The following is a 20,294-nucleotide window of genomic DNA, read 5'->3' on the forward strand; positions in this document are numbered from 1 at the left end:
CAATTACTTTTTATTTATTTTTTCTTGTTATGGGAACAGGAAATGAATTTGAAGGCTATTCTTTGGTCAGCTATGTTTACACAAGGTGCCACTGAGAGATTGCTTTCTGTATAAAGCAGAATGTTAATATTAGTTTTGCAATGTTGTCTTCTTTTTCAATGTGCCTTATTACAATGAAGGGATCATAACAGGAAATTTGGCCAGATGGCATTGTGAGGTCAACTAGGATATAATATTATACATTTTTCAATGAAGACCACAGAATTATAGTAGTCAGCATGGTGAGATTTCAATTCAATATTTACATAATCAGACATGTGACCCCGGATGTTGCGGTGGGGCCTTGTTGCTATTTCCTGTTCAAAGGACACAGGCCATGACAACATTTGTCAATACTGAGGTTTCTTAACAAATTTCATTTATGTACAAACTGTGTCCAAAAACATAAGGCCAGATTGTGTCATCGTGTTTTTTTTCACTAGTGGTTTCCTAGTTTTGTAATTTTGCCAGTATTTAGGAAATAAGGTAAAAGTACACTGAGTGTCTTTTTATTCAGTTACCATTTTTAGGTTGTACATTTATTTACAGAGAAAGCAGGCATTTGCTTAATTTCTTAATTTCTAATTCATATTGCATTATGAATTTACAAGCTCCGTTGGGAAGTGGTTGAAGATGTTTAGGTTCTGCAAATTTAGCTGAGTATGCTGAGGTCTTTATCCACTTCTGCACACATTCTGCTATAATTAGCATTTCAGACATTTAATGAAAATATCAGAAGGTTCACAGACAATATTTTATATCAGCTATTTTGTGAGAGAATAGAAATAGAATGTTATGAATTAAATATTCTTTCATTATAAATCACTCATCACACACACACACACATATGTATACACATAGAAAACACGAGAAAATGCATTTTATTATTCATTCTAACTAATTGGAAACCTTAGGTGATTAGGTAAGGTTTTACAGAATGCATAATCAACAAATATACCATAATTATACTGCTGTGTTTGCATGGACATTCAATGCTTCAGGCTTTGTTTGGTTGGTTGGTTGATTTGTTTGTTTAACCTTGGTATCTTTTCTTATTTCATGCAGAAGTTGGTCATAAAACCACTCCAAGTCCTGGTTGTCATCGGGCCACTGAAGGTATCTTCTGTTCTCAATGTAGGATCTCACTTGTTTGAACTTCAGTAACCTGTACTGCGGTATGTTCCCTACAACCAGCACCACCAGAATGTCCTTTAGCTCCACTTCCATCCATCTTTGTGCCAGAATAAAGGCTTCTAGGCACCAGCCATCCTTGAGGAAACGTTCAGACACCACACAAAGGGTTTTTCGACTGTTCTGGATTGCGTTTCGCATGTTGGTAAGATGGTCCTCCCCGGGTATGAAGTCTCGCTCCTCGAAGCAGCAGCCGAGTGTGTTCTGCTCTGAGAACTGAGAGTCTAGTCTGTTCAGCAGCGCTCTTTCTACCCACTTCATATCACTGGAGCTAAAACAAAGATACACATCGTACAAGAATCGATCAGGATCAGGTTCCTCTCGCTTTCCATCCACAAGTTCGCCAGTGAGCTTTTTGTAAAGCTTGAAGATGTAGCCACGTCGACGGATATAAATGATGGCGCTAGCAGTGAGTAATATGATAAGTGCGAAACAGAAAATGAAAAGCACAAGCCTTAGTTTTTCAGATCTCCTCTCTTCCTCTTCATCCTCACATTGTATGTTGGATCTCACAACCGGAACCATGTACTGATCCTCAGGACTTGCACATATCACATCCTCAGTGGGATGGAAAATGGTTACGTTGGTTTGATTGAGCCATGTTTGGAAATCCCTTAGCTTGCAATCGCAGCGGAAATCGTTGTTCATCAGGCTGAGGTAGTGGAGGCTGCTAAAGAGATTTGGATCTACTGAATAAATAGAATTATATTCAAGATTAAGTATTCGAAGACTTTCAGGGAATATACCGTTTGGAAGGTACTTCAAAGAGTTGAAGGACAAATCCAAAAAAAACAAAGAAGTAAGGTCTTTGAAAATGTCTTTGGGAAGTGACTGTAGTCCATTGGCAGTCAGAGAAAGCTGTTCTAACTGGTGAAGATTGTTAAACACGTTTAAACATTTTCCTTCTGACCAGATCAGCTGCATCGTTGAAAGTCCAAGATGAAGAAGTTGTAGTTTGTCTGAAGCCACTATTTGTCTTTGATTATAACAACTCGAAAACTTGTTACTTTGAAGAAAGATTTGTTCTATTTGGGGAAATTCCCGTAGTATTGTGTACAGATCTGACAAGTCCTTTAATCTGTTGAATTCCAGGTCAAGGGTTGTGAGGTTTTTAGCAATGTTGGATAAACCAGACAAAGATGAAATTCTGTTCTCACCCAAGTAGAGTATCTGCAGGTTTAGTAGGGTTGCAAATTCATGAACTGATTCAAGAGCATTTCCTGTTAAATTTAAGATGAGTAAACTTGGGAGACCCTGAAATGATTTATCTCCAAGAAGCCTTATATGGTTATACGACAAATCCAGCACCTCAAGTTTCTCTAGATTCTGAAATGTATTGGAATCAATTCTACCCAAAAAGTTTTTGGACAGGTTTAGCTTTAGTAAATTTGTCATACCCAAAAATGCATCAGTTTCAATAATGTTGATCTCATTTTGTGCCAATGTAATTTGTTGTAGATGATTTGGACAAATCGAAAATTGTAATACCACTCGCCTCAAGTCCCTTGAATGTGAATTTATCTGGGTCTTTAAAATTGTTATGACCAAAAGAACTGCCCATGCTGTAACTGTTACTGAGAATGAGACTTTGGATTTTGGTACCAGTGATTGCATCAAAAAAACGCTTTGCCGTGTTAACATTAAAGCTGTTTCCAGACAGGTCTAATTCAGTTATGGACATGTTCTTAAATGGGTTTCCACACTTGTCCCATCCTAACCAGTACTCGTTCATGTCTTGCAGTCTCACGGAGGACAGTTTCAGAAGCGTGAAATGTTTACCCTGAAAGCCGAGGAGCTCTTCTTCACAGACGCTCTTCACTTTGTTGCGAGAGAGATCGAGCCAATGGAATCTCCTCATGTTTAAAAAGAATGATGCCGGCTGGATTCTTTGAATGTTGTTCTCACGCAAATCAAGCATCTCGAGAGACACCAGAGGTTTGAGGAAGTCAGCAGACAAAATGGCATCATCTAAACTGCACTGAGTGAGAGTGAGAATCTCAAGGTTGGATAATCCGTTAAACGCTCCTGTCTCTATTTTCAGGAAGTGGTTGTAGTCTAGTTTAAGTCCTCTTAGATTGGAGAGTCTTCTAAACGTGTTGTTTCTGATCACAAGTCCTGGTGTTTGTTGCTCCAGTTTAAGGACTAATAGACCTTCAAGATGAGAAAAGGATGTTTCGTTGAGTTCAGCAATGCTGTTAAAACTCAGATCCACAACGTTTACATATGTGGGAAGCTCTGGCACCTGATGAAGACCTTTAAATGCGCAGAAGGCAGCATAACCATGAACTGAACACACAGGGGTGCATTTCACAACTTCAGTGTTGATGCACAATCCAAAGAGGATCAGTGTTAATGTATATCCCATTCTGAGAGCACTGTGAAAAAAGAAAAAAACCTTGAGAGGCTGTGCTATGTAAGTTAATATTTATGTAGAACAAGTTTATCTTACTCATTGTTTGCTTAAGGTAAAGGTTCAGTGATTTAAAAAATAAATGACGCATATACAACGTAAAAAGATTCTGATGCATGCAGTAATCTGAACATTTTACTACAAAGTTGATGCCTAATAACAGAGCAATAATTTAGCGTCTTACCAGGTTCGGTCCCTAATCCATAGAGGGTTTTCTTATTTTTCTTAAGTCTTGTCGTGGAAGTAGTAAATACTGAGAACGTTTCAATAACGCAACATTATCAGAGTTAGATAAAGAACTACCCGTCTTCCTCTCGCGTGAGTTCCGGCAAAAGTGAATTCTTCCTCCGTTCTCTCTCCCTTAATTTCATTTGTTTCTCAACATTTCTGAAATAGGAAATAACTTTCTTACGCAGTGATTCATTTTCCGGTGAGGAGTTCTGCACGTTTGAGTGCTGTAACACTGGAAAAACTACCATTGTTTCAGCTTCATTCATAAATTCGGAAGTTTTCAACGGTAGCATATTTTAACATTAACACATTTTGTTATTTCGAATTTTAGTTCGACCAGTTACAGAATCGCCGTTCATTTATTTACAAAAACATATACAGCGTAGATATATACAATTGTACAACACAGTAATGATCAAGGATTAGCCAACAAAAATGACTGAACATTAACCATTGCCGCTCAAAGAAAAAAAAAAAAAAAACACTAGCCTTTATGAGCAATGTACGAGTAGCTTATGAAGTAACTTGTTCCTTTACTGCCCACTAGAGAGCGATATTAACCAACATCACTATAGGAAAACCAGCAGAATCCGATGTAGGGCAATAACACTGGCCTGTACTGGAAATAAAATAAAAATAGAACATTTAGAAATAGTTCATTAATGCTGCACTGCGCATGTCTTTTCCAATCTCAGCAGTCAGCATATTTGGACAGAGATGTCGAAGCAAGAGAGAACGAAACAAGGTTCTGTAAATGAAAATTGCTACACATTATATTAAAATATAGTATTTATTCTCTTCAAACACCACCATTTAGGAATACTGACATTAATGAGTTATTCAAACCTGTGCAAAGTTAAGTTTTTCGGACTCTACATAATAGGGTAACATGAAGGAAGATGCCCCCCTTAAGAACAATGTGCATTTATGTTTAAATTGTATCATATTTAGATATAAGTTTAGCATAATGGCATCAGCCAATGTGCTATTATATGAAATAAAACATTTGCTAATTTTAGTTGTTATTATTATTATTTAAAAATAATAATAACAACAGCATGCCACTTCTGTGCCAATTATGGGTGGCCCATCTTACCGTAAAGGGTCTAATTTAATCTTTTTACTTCAAAATAAAAACTATAACTTTTACTCCACAAATCTTAAAACATTAATGTGTCAGCAAATCCATCATTAACAAACAGACACACAAAAAACTTTGACATTCAACATAATAGCCTAAAGTGTCACAGATCGCTATTTCCAGAGATCCAAAATTAGATACAAAAACGTCTCAATGTGAGGTGAGCGAGGCCGACCAGAAAGACAATAAAAGCTACAATGCAAACCATTATTGCCAAAAGACTGCCCAATGATATTGACATTGGCTTGTCGGTTGGGGGTCTAGTCGTAGATATAGAAACATCAACAGGTGTTGAGCTTCCTGAACCATCAAAGTCTTCTCTCACACATTTGACCTTATCCAAAAGCGAGTATCCTTCATTGCAGGAACAAACATACCCTCCAGGTGTATTTTCACAGTCATGGTCACAGTAATCACTTTCGCATTCATCAATGTCAACGCAATTTTTTTCATCTTCAAGTAGGAAACCATCGGGGCAGTCGCACTGGGCGTTGTTGTTGGGGTCACATTCAGCTGGGCACTGGTAATCTGTACAGTGCATCATACATGTGTGCATGTCCTTCGTTGACTGTATGAATCCATCATAGCATGAACATTGATAACTACCTTCAGTGTTGGTGCATTCGTGCTCGCATGGTGCAGACTCGCATTCGTCTTCATCAACGCAAATGCCACTTTCTTTGTGAAAGCCGGGCTTGCAATCTTCGGGAGACATTGCATGTGCAGCTTGAAACACCGGCTCGCATTCCCCGTGCGCACAAGCGTCCTGTTTGCTGCATGTGACTCGGTTACTGTCGAGTTTAAATCCAGGCTGACAGATGCATGTGTTGTTAGGAAAGCTCCCATCGCACTTATAATCACATCCACCAACAAAAAAATCACAACTCCAAGGTGCTTGAAGCCACTCGCCTTCGAAACAAACATGTTTTGTTCTCAGCGGCTGTAATGTCACTATTGTGCCTGGAGGAATTTCTTGGAGGAGTTCGTTTGCATTAAACCCAAAAGCAGTTTCATATACGATTGATGAACCGTTGCTCAGTGGCTGACAATAATTGAGGCTTTCATATTCGCACAAATAACCATCGATTACGTCATCGCAAGGTCTTTCGGCCCATTTCTGAACTTTTTGTGACACTGAAGCACATAGTGGAGAACAAACCGCTCGGTCGCTTTCCCAGTTGATGTAGTGGCTTGCGTTGTCTCCAGTGACCCATTTGTATCCATTTAACCCATCGTTTGCTTGTGAACACTGATATCTCAGCCCAAGCCAAAAGTTTCCAGAAGTGCCATTCAACAATTTAGCAAGAATATTGGCCGATTTTCTGTGGCGTACGGTCATCAAATGTCCTCCTCTCTCCTGACAGACTCGCTGCGCCGAATCAAAACTCAAACTGTTGGTTTGGATGGCGAAGCATTTTCCCTCCACACAATGACCGTCACTGATATTCTCCCCGTGAACTTTCAGAACAACGAGCGCCAGCGCCATTCCTATGAGCTCTCTCATCTCTGCGGAACCGTTATGTACCGATATTCACCAAGTTATATATGGAGAGGTGTCCGTACTGATAGAGTCCGAGGTGTGCCGTGCCGCATTTATAATGACATCCATGTCTCAAAAAATTAAAAGAAGTCCGTGTTTTCTGGAAGAGATCCCGGAGCGCCACTAACTTTCCCCCCCTCTCTCTCTCTCTCTCTCTCTCTCTCTCTCTTCCTATCATTCTGCGCGAATGTGTTTGGATACACGATATCCATCCTGAGTGTTTAATTTCCAAATTAGTTACCGAGAATAGATGTCGCCTTTTCACCTAACTATGTTTTGGTCAAGCTGTAACCCACTCTTCCTAAGATAGATAGATAGATAGATAGATATATAGATATATAGATAGATAGATAGATAGATAGATAGATAGATAGATAGATAGATAGATAGATAGATAGATAGATAGATGGTAACACACTTTACAATAAGGTTCATTAGTTAAAGCTGCAGTCCGTAACTTTTTGGGGTTAAAAATGATCCAAAATAATTTTTTGAGCAAGTACATAACCACTCAGTGTTCAAAACTCTCTGCTTGCCATAGCTCGATTCAAAACGGTAAGCTTGTAATGATGTTTTTAATTCCAGTGGTACTGGTGGATTTAAGCGGGAAATTCAAGCATGTGTTTGCGTCATTACGTCACATCTGTCCACATATAGGAGTCTCGGCTAGTAGGCTATGAGTGTGAGGATGTTGGAGGTGGAGATTTATAGCCTTTTCTCACAGCACTTGATATAATTAAACTGATCAATTTGATGGCGGATCCAGAAAGGTTCAAATGACAATCACCAGTGACAACTGGAGATTCACCCGTTGTAAAATGCAAAAGACTTAAGACTTTGTAGTGGCTACAGAAAAAAGAGACTGCAACCGGCCCATGCGAAAACAAGGATAAATATCGGAATGGCATTAAAGGGATAGTTCACCCAAAAATGAAAATTCTGTCATCATTTACTCACCCTCAAGTTGTTTCAAACCTGTATGAATTTCTTTTTTCTGCTGAACACAAAAGAAGATATTTTGAAAAATGTCGGTAACCAAACAGTTGATGGACCCCATTGACTTCCATAGTAGGAAAAAAAAATACTATGGAAGTCAATGTTTGGTTACCGACATTTTTCAAAATATCTTCTTTTGTGTTCAGCAGAAAAAAGAAATTCATACAGGTTTGAAACAACTTGAGGGTGAGTAAATGATGACAGAATTTTCATTTTTGGGTGAACTATCCCTTTAAATGTCACGCAATGCTGATGTTGTTAAAATGAACAATTTGAGAACAAAGTATAATTTGCAAGGTTTGATGTGACATGATAAGTGATCATTAGATTTAATCAGCCTAAAATTTCCCTTAGTTGGTCAGAACAAAAGTGAATGTTAATTACTTGTTCAGACGACATTTTCCGGTGAAAAATTCTTATGTTGGTCATACTTCCAAAAAGTAGAATCTCTGATGCCGAATGCCAGGATCTACACCGGCGCGGTGACTGACAACCGCACATTCTCCTCAAAACATTGGATTCATCCGCGCTGTGCCGTGCCGAGGCACAACTCACGTAAAGTTGATAATTCCGCGAATAACTGCAATTGCAGATTTCGAACAGAGATGGCGACAAAGAGGAAAAACTACGGACTGCAGTTTTAACATTAGTTCCTTTTCGAGAGGTCTCTCGTATTGCGTAAGGCTAGCTTACGCTATGGGAAAACTCCTTTTCTCGAGAATATTGAAGCCAAATTTTTAAATGCAGTGCAGCTGCACAGCAGACACAGATGAACGACTAGTTCGGTCATTGGCTGTGCTGCGGCAACTGCACGAACCTATGGCCTTTGAACCTATGAACCTATTTTATCTCCTTCAGCAGACTCTCCACTTCGCTGACCTCCAGAACTAGAAGCCTCTTGCAGTTCTGAGGACACCGGCATCCGTTTTCCTGGACGCTGCCTTCAGCCCGCTATATCCTTTTCAAAAGCTAATATAGTGTGTTCGCCACTGCGACGCACTTCTAAAAGAGTGAATTTCTGAGGCGTTGTTGCAAATGCCTCGAGTCACGTGCGTCTCGTTCAGAGGCCCTCTCTTCGGCTGAGATCGTCACATCCTCTGCGATTTCTGTCTGGGCCGTGACCACATGGAAGCTGCACTCGCCAAGGGTGGCTGACCTGACTGGGACAGGATGACGACCAGTGGTGTAGTCTAGTTTTTTGCAGTGAGTATACTGTAATATTAAACTATAACTATACTAAACTAACTAAACTATTATTATTATTATTATTATTATTAGGCCTACTTGAAGTATACTCTACTGTGCAATAGTAATATATTTCTGTTATAATTTCTTCAAGTTATACCGAACTTTTATTTTGACAGGTTGTCGTAATGACATTACAGTTTCTGTGTGTATATGAAACGAATGAATGACGATAGTTTTATTAAATTAAATGGTGAAATTCTCGTGAAGTGACTTTCATAGCAGCTCTGCGATGAAGTGCACATAATGTAGCCTACATCATGTCTCAATACAGTGAAACGCGGAAAACACCACGAGCGTGAGTCACGCGTGCTTCAGTATGTGTGTGTGTGTGTGTGTCACACATTGAGCGCTCATTCCCAGAGACGCGTAGAACAATTGCAGTGTCTTTTAACTTTAATATTCACAGACACTAGTCCATATCGAGATTTGATTCATTGTACAGCCATACTTTTGCTTTATTCATTCAAAAATAGCCAAATTTCGTGACTGGATTCCGCGATTCTACCCGTGTCGCTTCGCAAACACAGACGGGTGAATTTATGAATGAAAGTGTGAAAGTTCTGACACAAAACGAAGTTGTTACGTATCCTCACGCTTTTTTTAAGTGGGTATACGGAAATCCTTGGCCTTTTCTAGTGGGTATACGGCGTATACCTGCGTATCACGTAGACTACACCACTGATGACGACATAGCTTTTCAGCCGAACGAGCGGCCTGCGAATGAGAGTTGCCGCTCGTCCCCTCACGCCCCCGTTTCGCGCGTCATGCAGAGCCCTCTCGAGCTCTCTGCATGACCCAGACCGACACTATGAGTGAGTTTCATGACGCTCGCTGAGACTGCGTTACTCACATCGGCAAAAGGAAGAAAGAGAGTGTTTGAGTCCTGCCGAGGCCGGACCAACCTCCATTTCTCACACATTTCCCAGTCCCCTCCTTAGTTCAGGCGGCTGGAAATGTCAATATTGCAGCTAACGAGTCTGTTACAAAACATGCACACCTGCAATCAAATGCCGTTTTACAGGCGACACAAAACATGGCGCTCTCTTCTCTGCTCGCGCTGTCTTATGTCATTCCCCTGTGGCTCAGTGGTGGAATCGAAGGCTTTCGCTTCAGAGACCCTTATTCAAATCCCGGCTCTGGCAGCAGGTGAAAATTATTTAACAGCTGCTCTCTTCACTGCGCTCAAGGCCAGCTTCCTAACGATACAGAAAGCGACCCCGCCCCTTGCGCCCTCCCGTTAACAACGGCGGGGTTAGAGTATTAATGAGCGTTCAAAAACAGATGAGCCCACGCCGCCCCTGCATGACTCACGTTCTACAGAGAGAGACTTTTTTCTCCTGTGCTTATTCACCAAACGGACAAGCCCACGCCGGCCCCGCCTACGCGTGACTCTTTCTCCATTGTTGTCTAAATTTAGGCTGTGTGCATACTTTACAGTGGGCACACAGCCTAAATTTAGACAACAATGGAGAAAGAGCACTGTGCCAATAGCACACAAGCATGAAAACAGCTGGGCGGCCGAGTTCCCTATCATGAAGCGGTCCGTCCCCAAATGCCATAATTGCCCCTTAGGCGTCAGAGCCCATAGGCTTACGCAATACAAGAGACCTCTCGAAAGGGAACGTCTCAGTTACCAACGTAACCTCGGTTCCCTGAGATGAGGGAACGAGTATTGCGTTACCCGCCGTGCTACTGTGCTGTGATCAGGGGAAACCTGAATTCCTTGGCTAAGAATGGATGCTTATTAAGACATAAGCCACGCCCATTCTGGCAGGCTCTGACGTGCCAGGGCGCGAAGTGGCCTGATTGGTTCGCGCGCCTGAGCCGCCTCGCCATAGGTTCATGCAGTTGCCGCAGCACAGCCAATGACTGCGCTAGTCGCTCATCTGTGTCTGCTGTGCAGCTGCACTGCATTTTACAAATTTGGCTTCAATATTCTCGAGAAAAGGAGTTTTCCCATAGCGTAAGCTAGCCTTACTCAATACGAGAGACCTCATCTCAGGGAACCGAGGTTACGTTAGTTACCGAGACGTTAACTACCTTAGTTAACATGAATGAACAATACTTCTTCAGCATTTATTAATCTTAGTTAATATTAATTTCAACATTTACTAATACGTTATTAAAATCAAAGGTTGTATTTGTTAACATTATAATGCACTGTGAACTAACATGAACAAACAATGAACAGCTGTATTTTTATTAACTAACAAAGATTAATAAATACTGTAACAAATGCGTTGCTCATTGTTAGTTCATGTTAGTTAATATATTAACTAATGTTAAATAATGAACCTTATTGTAAAGTGTTACCAGATAGATAGACAGACAGATAGACAGACAGACAGATATATAGATTCTGAGGTCTTTATCAACTTCTGCACACATTCTGTTATAATTAGCATTTCAGACATTTAATGAAAATATCAGCAGGTTCACAGACAATATTTTATATCAGCTATTTTGTGAGAGAATAGAAATAGAATGTTATGAATGAAATCACTTTCATTATAAATCACTCATCACACACACACACATATGTATACACATAGAAAACACGATAAAATGCATCTGCGTTATGCATTCTAACTAATTGGAAACCTTAGGTGATTAGGTAAGGTTTTACAAAATGCATAATCAACAAATATACCATAATTATACTGCTGTGTTTGCATGGACATTCAATGCTTCAGGCTTTGTTTGGTTGGTTGGTTGATTTGTTTGATTAACCTTGGTATCTTTTCTTATTTCATGCAGAAGATTGGTCATAAAACCACTCCAAGTCCTGGTTTTCATCGGGCCACAGAAGGTATCTTCTGTTCTCAATGTAGGATCTCACTTGTTTGAACTTCAGTAACCTGTTCTGTGGTATGTTCCCTACAACCAGCACCACCAGAATGTCCTTTAGCTCCACTTCCATCCATCTTTGTGCCAGAATAAAGGCTTCTAGGCACCAGCCATCCTTGAGGACACGTTCAGACACCACACAAACGGTTTTTCGACTATTCTGGATTGCGTTTCGTACAAGAATCGATCAGGATCAGGATCATGATCATTGTCTTTGATTATAACAACTCGAAAACTTGTTACCTTGAAGAAAGATTTGTTCTATTTGAGGAAATTCCCGTAGTATTGTGTACAGATCTGACAAGTCCTTTAATCTGTTAAATTCCAGGTCAAAGGTTGTGAGGTTTTTAGCAATGTTGGATAAACCAGACAAAGATGAAATTCTGTTCTCACCCAAACAGAGTATCTTCAGGTTTAGTAGGGTTGCAATTTCATGAACGGATTCAAGAGCATTTCCTGGTAAACTTGGGAGACCCTGAAATTATTTATCTCCAAGAACCCTTAAATGGTTATAAGACAAATCCAGCACCTCAAGTTTCTCTAGATTCTGAAATGTATTGGAATCAATACTACCCAAAAAGTTTTTGGACAGGTTTAGCTTTAGTAAATTTGTCATACCCAAAAATGCATCAGTTTCAATAATGTTTATCTCATTTTGTGCCAATGTAATTTGTTGTAGATCTGGAAAATGAGTAAATACTGAATTTGACAAAGCGAAAATTTTTGATTTGGACAAATCTAAAATTGTAATACCACTCGCCTCAAGTCCCTTAAAGGAACACTTCGACTTTTTGGGACTTTAGCTTATTCACCATATCCCCCAGAGTTAGATAAGTCCATACATACCTTTTTCATCTCCGTGCGTGCTACGTAAGTCTGTTTGACGCACCCACCGCTAGTCTAGCTTAGCACAAAGACTGGATGTAAATGGCTACAGCTAGCATACTAATCCCAATAAGTGACAAAATAACGCCAACATTTTCCTATTTACATGTTGTGATTTGTATAGTCACAGTGTGTACAAATTACAAGGTCATATGAGACACAGCCATTTTTTAAACGTTTAAATACTGGGAACTATTTTCTCAGAAGGCGAAGCACTGCTACTTGGGCGGAGTGATTAGCGCAGCATCCGAGAAGCGCCGTGGTGAGGAGCAGAGAGTTCGCTCAGAGTTGGAGTAATAGAGTCAGCAATTACTAGATAGTAAATGCAAAGTTTACAATCATGGGTGTTCGCTGTATTGTAAAGAGCTGCGACAATAAACAGGGGAGACCAGGTAATACCATTCCAAACCAAAAACACTGACCTGATGAATCAATGGCTACTTGCAGTTTTCATTTTTGATCCATGCCATGATCACGAATCACGTTCTCTACTAGCTAGTTAGTCACGTTGGTTTTGTTGACGGAACGGCGCTTCTCGGGTGCTGCGCTAATCACTCCGCCCAAGTAGCAGTGCTTCGCCTTCTGAGAAAATAGTTCCCAGTATTTAAACGTTTAAAAAATGGCTGTGTCTCATATGACCTTGTTATTTGTACACACTGTGACTATACAAATCACAACATGTAAATAGGAAGTCGAAGTGTTCCTTTAAATGTTAATTTATCTGGATCTTTTAAATTGTTATGACCAAAAGAACTGCCCATGCTGTAACTGTTACTGAGAATGAGACTTTGGATTTTGGTACCAGTGATTGCATAAAAAAAAACGCTTTGCCATGTTAACATTAAAGCTGTTTCCAGACAGGTCTAATTCAGTTATGGACATGTTCTTAAATGGGTTTCCACACTTGTCCCATCCTAACCAGTACTCATTCATGTCTTGCAGTCTCACGGAGGACAGTTTCAGAAGCGTGAAATGTTTACCCTGAAAGCCGAGGAGCTCTTCTTCACAGACGCTCTTCACTTTGTTGCGAGAGAGATCGAGCCAATGGAATCTCCTCATGTTTAAAAAGAATGATGCCGGCTGGATTCTTTGAATGTTGTTCTCACGCAAATCAAGCATCTCGAGAGACACCAGAGGTTTGAGGAAGTCAGCAGACAAAATGGCATCATCTAAACTGCACTGAGTGAGAGTGAGAATCTCAAGGTTGGATAATCCGTTAAACGCTCCTGTCTCTATTTTCAGGAAGTGGTTGTAGTCTAGTTTAAGTCCTCTTAGATTGGAGAGTCTTCTAAACGTGTTGTTTCTGATCACAAGTCCTGGTGTTTGTTGCTCCAGTTTAAGGACTAATAGACCTTCAAGACGAGAAAAGGATGTTTCGTTGAGTTCAGCAATGCTGTTAAAACTCAGATCCACAACGTTTACATATGTGGGAAGCTCTGGCACCTGATGAAGACCTTTAAATGCGCAGAAGGCAGCATAACCATGAACTGAACACACAGGGGTGCATTTCACAACTTCAGTGTTGATGCACAATCCAAAGAGGATCAGTGTTAATGTATATCCCATTCTGAGAGCACTGTGAAAAAAGAAAAAAGAAAAAAACCTTGAGAGGCTGTGCTATGTAAGTTAATATTTATGTAGAACAAGTTTATCTTACTCATTGTTTGCTTAAGGTAAAGGTTCAGTGATTTAAAAAATAAATGACGCATATACAACGTAAAAAGATTCTGATGCATGCAGTAATCTGAACATTTTACTACAAAGTTGATGCCTAATAACAGAGCAATAATTTAGCGTCTTACCAGGTTCGGTCCCTAATCCATAGAGGGTTTTCTTATTTTTCTTAAGTCTTGTCGTGGAAGTAGTAAATACTGAGAACGTTTCAATAACGCAACATTATCAGACTTAGATAAAGAACTACCCGTCTTCCTCTCGCGTGAGTTCCGGCAAAAGTGAATTCTTCCTCCGTTCTCTCTCCCTTAATTTCATTTGTTTCTCAACATTTCTGAAATAGGAAATAACTTTCTTACGCAGTGATTCATTTTCCGGTGAGGAGTTCTGCACGTTTGAGTGCTGTAACACTGGAAAAACTACCATTGTTTCAGCTTCATTCATAAATTCGGAAGTTTTCAACCTTGAGAGGCTGTGCTATTTAAGTTCATATTTATGTAGAACAAGTTTATCTTACTCATTGTTTGCTTAAGGTAAAGGTTCAGTGATTTAAAAAATCAACGTAAAAATTTATTTATAAAGATTCTGATACATGCAGCAATCTGAAAATTGTACTACAAAGTTGATGCCTAATAACAGAGCAATAATTTAGCGTTTTACCAGGTTCGGTCCCTAATCCATAGAGGGTTTTCACTACACGTCATCAATCCGGAAGTCGGACATTTTGGAGGCACTGAACGTGAACAATGCCACTGAACTGAACGGACTTGCAAATTTGGCTGATTATTGCGGCTGAAAAATGGTCGTGTTTTGGTCTGTACTAATCGGTCGTACCGAGAAAAAACATTTTGTGTTCTATAGACTGCCGAAAGTTAAAGGGTAACTAAACCATAAACCAACTTTTTTTAGTTAATGATCTGTAAGAATGGGGCTTTATTAGTGCTGTTCATTGATTCGAGTAACTTTTTTGACATTTGGGTATAAAGTGTTTTAATTCTACAATATATGGTGTAAAAACGTCTGAGTGCTGCCCTCTTCAGGTTGAACGGTGGCTACTGCAGTTGAATTTTCCTATTGGATGTTAGCGGTACTACGTGACGTAAGCGGTACTACGTGACGTAAGCAGGTTCCAGCTCACCACGCCCCTGGTACGAGCTCACCACGCCCTTGGTATGATGAGCTAGCGTAGATTTATCTGTATTTAGTACAGTGGTCAGGAGGGTACGTAGGTGTAGTGTTGCTGGTTGCAATAGCACTGCTGGACTGCATAGCTTTCCAGCAGACTTGGAAATTAGGCGCCAGTGTTTGCATGCACTTGGCCTGGAAGACCGTGAGTGTGAAACCTGCATTTTACGCGGAATTGCTTTTGAAACGCAATAGAGGTGGAAATGGGCTTCTCCACACAGCTCGCGCTGAAAAGCGACGCAGTGTCAAACGCTGCTACTCCTGCATGGACTCCACCACCGCAGCGGCGTCTTGATGTGAGTGATCATATATATTTTAATCACAATTTATGGTTAGGCAAAAGTTAATCCTCTGGGGTCGACAAACGCGTCGGCGCATTTTGCTGGATTTTTTCACATAGCGGCAAAATATGAAAATGCCTACAGAGAGCGCGCGCTATTGACATCAACTCGATAAAACTTATCAGATGCATGTACTTTACATCGTCTTGCGACCCTGTGAGTCATTCTCCATTTTAGAGAGTCTGACAGCAGGTTTCAGGTGCACGCCCTCCAGCTCACGGTTCGTCCCCTCTATCTCCGCTGGGGTCTGCCCACTTTTCTAGCATTTTTCAAATATTGCCAGTGGGTGGAGTCAGGCTCTGACCAGGGGTTTAGTTACCCTTTAAAGAGAAGAGTGCAAAAAACTGATGAAAGATGGCGTTTGTGGTTGAGAGAGGTACAACATCAGCCACATGTGTAAATGAAGCTTTGACTATGGCTAAAATGTTGATGTAAAGTAGTTCACTATGGCTACATTCACACTGTCACTCCAAATCCGATTATCTTTGTATCCGATTGGAATATGATCTAAAATGATGTCCACACTGTGTATCCCAACTGATCAGATCCGATTTGTGTGTCCACTCAGCTCTTTGACAATACGGCAATGATGTTGCGTTGATGGAGGGGTTTGCATTTGCAATAGAAATGTTGTCTTATTTACAACATGGAAATTAACTTCATAAATAAAATCATAAATTAGTGTAACAATGTGTTCAGTCGTACATAAACAGTGCAATCCATGCCGTTGTTTACAGCCGAGTACCTCCAATATGGCCGCGCATCCGGGTAACTGACCAAATCGTGACGTAGGTGCAAACCCTCTATACAGCGTTAATTTTCTTAAAGCAGCACTCAGTAGCTTCGGGACTTCTTCGCTGTATTCTCGCTTTTTGCTCGCAGGTTTCTCTCTAGAGCTCCCCCCACAGCTTCGGAATAGATATTTGACAACACTGTCGTAAAAACTCGTTGGTGATTCTCAGACACCAGAGGCTATAGATCAACGACATCAAAGCAGATGGGACGTTCTTTAAAACGTCTTCTTCATTCGGGTTCGGACAGCGTGAGGGAGCGCAATAATGACAGCATTTTAGCAGATTTCTTTTGGCCGTAAAGCAATTGTTTACATCGCGAGACCTGATATCACGCGAGACTTCCTGACGCAGCGGCCGGCGGCCCGCCGGCTCAAAGTTGCAAGTGCGTATTTTCCGCTCACGGGCACCAGGGGGGTGCGAAACGACCACCATTCAACCCGAAATAAGTAATATAACCATTCCAATGACTCCGAAGCTGTTCAGTTAAGGTAAAAAAAGTTACTTAGTTCACCTTTAAGTCTCGTTGTGGTAGTATTAAATACTGAGAACCTTTCAATAACGCAACATTATCAGAGTTAGATAAAGAACTACCTGTCTTCCTTTCGCGTGAGTTCCGGCAAAAGTGAATTCTTCCTCCGTTCTCTCTCCCTTCATTTAATTTGTTTCTCAACATTTCTGAAATAGGAAATAACTTTCTGACGCAGTGATTTATTTTCCGGTGAGGAGTTCTGCACGTTTGAGTGCTGTAACACTGGAAAAGCTACCCTTGTTTCAGCTTCATTCATAAATTCGGAAGTTTTCAACGGTAGCATATTTTAATATTAACACTTTGTTATTTCGAATTTTAGTTAGACCAGTTACAGAATCGCCGTTCATTTATTTACAAAAACATATACAGCGTAGATAGCCTATACAATTGTACAACACAGTAATCAAGGATTAGCCAACAAAAATGACTGAACATTAACCCTTGCCGCTCAAAGAAAAAAAAACACTAGCCTTTATGAGCAATGTACGAGTAGCTTATTGTACCTTACTGCCCACTAGAGAGCGATATTAACCAACATCATTATAGGAAAACCAGCAGAATCCGATGTAGGGCAATAACACTGGCCTATACTGGAAATAAAATAAAAATAGAACGTTTAGAAATAGTTCATTAATGCTGCACTGCGCATGTCTTTTCCAATCTCAGCAGTCAGCATATTTGGACAGAGATGTCGAAGCAAGAGAGAACGAAACAAGGTTCTGTAAATGAAAATTGCTACACATTATATTAAAATATAGTATTTATTCTCTTCAAACACCATTTAGGAATACTGACATTAATGAGTTATTGAAACTTGTGCATAGTTAAGTTTTTCTGACACTATATAGCCTAATAGGGTAACATGAAGGAAGATGCCCCCCTTAAGAACAATGTGCATTTATGTTTAAATTGTATCATATTTAGATATAAGTTTAGCATAATGGCATCAGCCAATGTGCTATTATAGGAAATAAATAAAACATTTGCTTATTTAGTTATTATTACATTTAAAAATAATAATAACAACATGCCAATTCTGGGTGGCGCATCTTAACCCAAGGGTCTAATTTCATCGTTTTACTTCAAAATAAAAACTATAACTTTTACTCCACAAATCTTAAAACATTAATGTGTCCGCAAATCCATCATTAACAAACAGACACACAAACCACTTTGACATTCAACATAATAGCCTAAAGTGTCACAGATCGCTATTTTCCAGAGATACAAAATTAGATAAATTAACATCAAAACTGTTTCGACTGACAAAATCTCACAAATGTAAATCTCAAAATTATCTTACCCCGAATTACCCTATATTAGTTTATATCTAAAATGAAATATATTTACTAGGCTACTATTTACATTTCAGTTTAAGTGACATTTTCCGACTTTAAGTGTCTCTTTTTAAATACCTATTTGGGAATGACAGTTCTGTGCTGTTTTTGTCAATGATCACCTGTTGAAAGTCGTAGATTTCATCTTGGCCTTTGTGCACATCATAATTGTGCATTTGACAAAAACGTCTCAATGTGAGGTGAGCGAGGCCGACCAGTAAGAGAATACAAGTTACAATGCAAACCATTATTGCCAAAAGACTGCCCGATGATATTGACATTGGCTTGTCGGTTGGGGGTCTAATCGTAGATATAGAAACATCAACAGGTGTTGAGCTTCCTGAACCATCAAAGTCTTCTCTCACACATTTGCCCTTGTCCAAAAGCAAGTATCCTTCACTGCAGGAACAAACATACCCTCCAGGTGTATTTTCACAATAATGGTCACAATCATCATAATCACTTTCGCATTCATTAAAGTCAACGCATTTTGTTTCATCTTCAAGTAGGTAACCATCGGGGCAGTTGCACTGGGCGTTGTTGTTGGGGTCACATTCAGCTGGGCACTGGTCATCTGTACAGTGCATCATACATCTGTGCATGTCCTTCGTCGACTGTATGTATCCATCATAGCATGAACATTGATAACTACCTTCAGTGTTGGTGCATTCGTGCTCGCATGGTGCAGACTCACATTCGTCTTCATCAACGCAAATGCCACTTTCTTTGCGAAAGCCGGGCTTGCAATCTGCAAACACCGGCTCGCATTCCCCGTGCGCACAAGCGTCCTGTTTGCTGCATGTGACTCGGTTACTGTCGAGTTTAAATCCAGGCTGACAGATGCATGTGTTGTTAGGAAAGCTCCCATCGCACTTATAATCACATCCACCACCAAAAACCTCACAACTCCAAGGCGCTTGAAGCCACTCGCCTTCGAAACAAACATGTTTTGTTCTCAGCGGCTGTAATGTCACTATTGTGCCTGGAGGAATTTCTTGGAGGAGTTCTGCATTAAATTCAAAAGCAGTTTCATATACGATTGCTGAACCGTTGCTCAGAGGCTGACAATAATTGAGGTTTTCATATTCGCACAAATAACCATCGATTATGTCATCGCAAGGTCTTTCGCCCCATTTCTGAACTTTTTGTGACACTGAAGCACATAGTGGAGAACAAACCGCTCGGTCGCTTTCCCAGTTGATGTAGTGGCTTGCGTTGTCTCCAGTGACCCATTTGTATCCCTTTAACCCATCGTTTGCTTGTGAACACTGATATCTCAGCCCAAGCCAAAAGTTTCCAGAAGTGCCATTCAACAATTTAGCAAGAATATTGGCCGATTTTCTGTGGCGTACGGTCATCAAATGTCCTCCTCTCTCCTGACAGACTCGCTGCGCCGAATCAAAACTCAAACTGTTGGTTTGGATGGCGAAGCATTTTCCCTCCACACAATGACCGTCTCTGATTTTCCCCCCGTGAACTTTCAGAACAACGAGCGCCAGCGCCATTCCTATGAGCTCTCTCATCTCTGCGGAACCGTTATGTACCGATATTCACCAAGTTATATATGGAGAGGTGTCCGTACTGATAGAGTCCGAGGTGTGCCGTGCCGCATTTATAATGACATCCATGTCTCCAAAAATTAAAGGAAGTCCGTGTTTTCTGGCATAGATCCCGGAGCGCCACTAACTTTCCCTCTCTCTCTCTCTCTCTCTCTCTCTCTCTCTCTCTCTCTCTCTCTCTCTCTCTCTCTCTCTCTCTCTCTCTCTTCCTATCAGTCTGCGCGCATGTGTTTGGATACATGATATCCATCCTGAGTATTTAATTTCCAAATTAGTTACCTAGAATAGATGTTGCCTTTTCACCTAACTATGTTTTGGTCGAGCTGTAACCCACTCTTCCTAAGATAGAT

General features: G+C 40.4%; 2 protein-coding genes and 1 long non-coding RNA gene across 3 annotated transcripts in view; all 3 read right to left on the bottom strand.

The window, feature by feature from the left end:
• Positions 1-20,294, bottom strand: part of LOC309482145 — a 241,987-nt gene that overhangs the window by 28,537 nt on the left and 193,156 nt on the right. The gene's annotated exons all lie outside the window — the stretch shown is intronic.
• Positions 533-14,584, bottom strand: LOC309482331 (toll-like receptor 5). The gene is given in 6 exon segments (XM_082147681.1): positions 533-2,689; positions 2,691-3,605; positions 11,655-11,758; positions 13,221-13,349; positions 13,351-14,104; positions 14,331-14,584. Coding segments are annotated over 5 exon segments (3,579 nt in total). The 5' UTR covers positions 14,095-14,104; positions 14,331-14,584; the 3' UTR covers positions 533-1,002.
• thbd (thrombomodulin) lies at positions 17,316-20,072 on the bottom strand. The gene has a single exon (XM_082147252.1). It carries the CDS (start codon positions 19,906-19,908, stop codon positions 18,442-18,444), a length of 1,467 nt encoding a protein of 488 aa, XP_082003378.1. The 5' UTR covers positions 19,909-20,072; the 3' UTR covers positions 17,316-18,441.

The sequence above is a fragment of the Leuciscus leuciscus genome (genome assembly GCF_965113295.1).
Source record: "Leuciscus leuciscus genome assembly, chromosome: 19".
Taxonomy (NCBI): domain Eukaryota; kingdom Metazoa; phylum Chordata; class Actinopteri; order Cypriniformes; family Leuciscidae; genus Leuciscus; species Leuciscus leuciscus.

Excerpts from the sequence above, each read along its gene's own strand:
- thbd (XM_082147252.1), bottom strand. The coding sequence starts at position 19,908 with ATGAGAGAGCTCATAGGAATGGCGCTGGCGCTCGTTGTTCTGAAAGTT.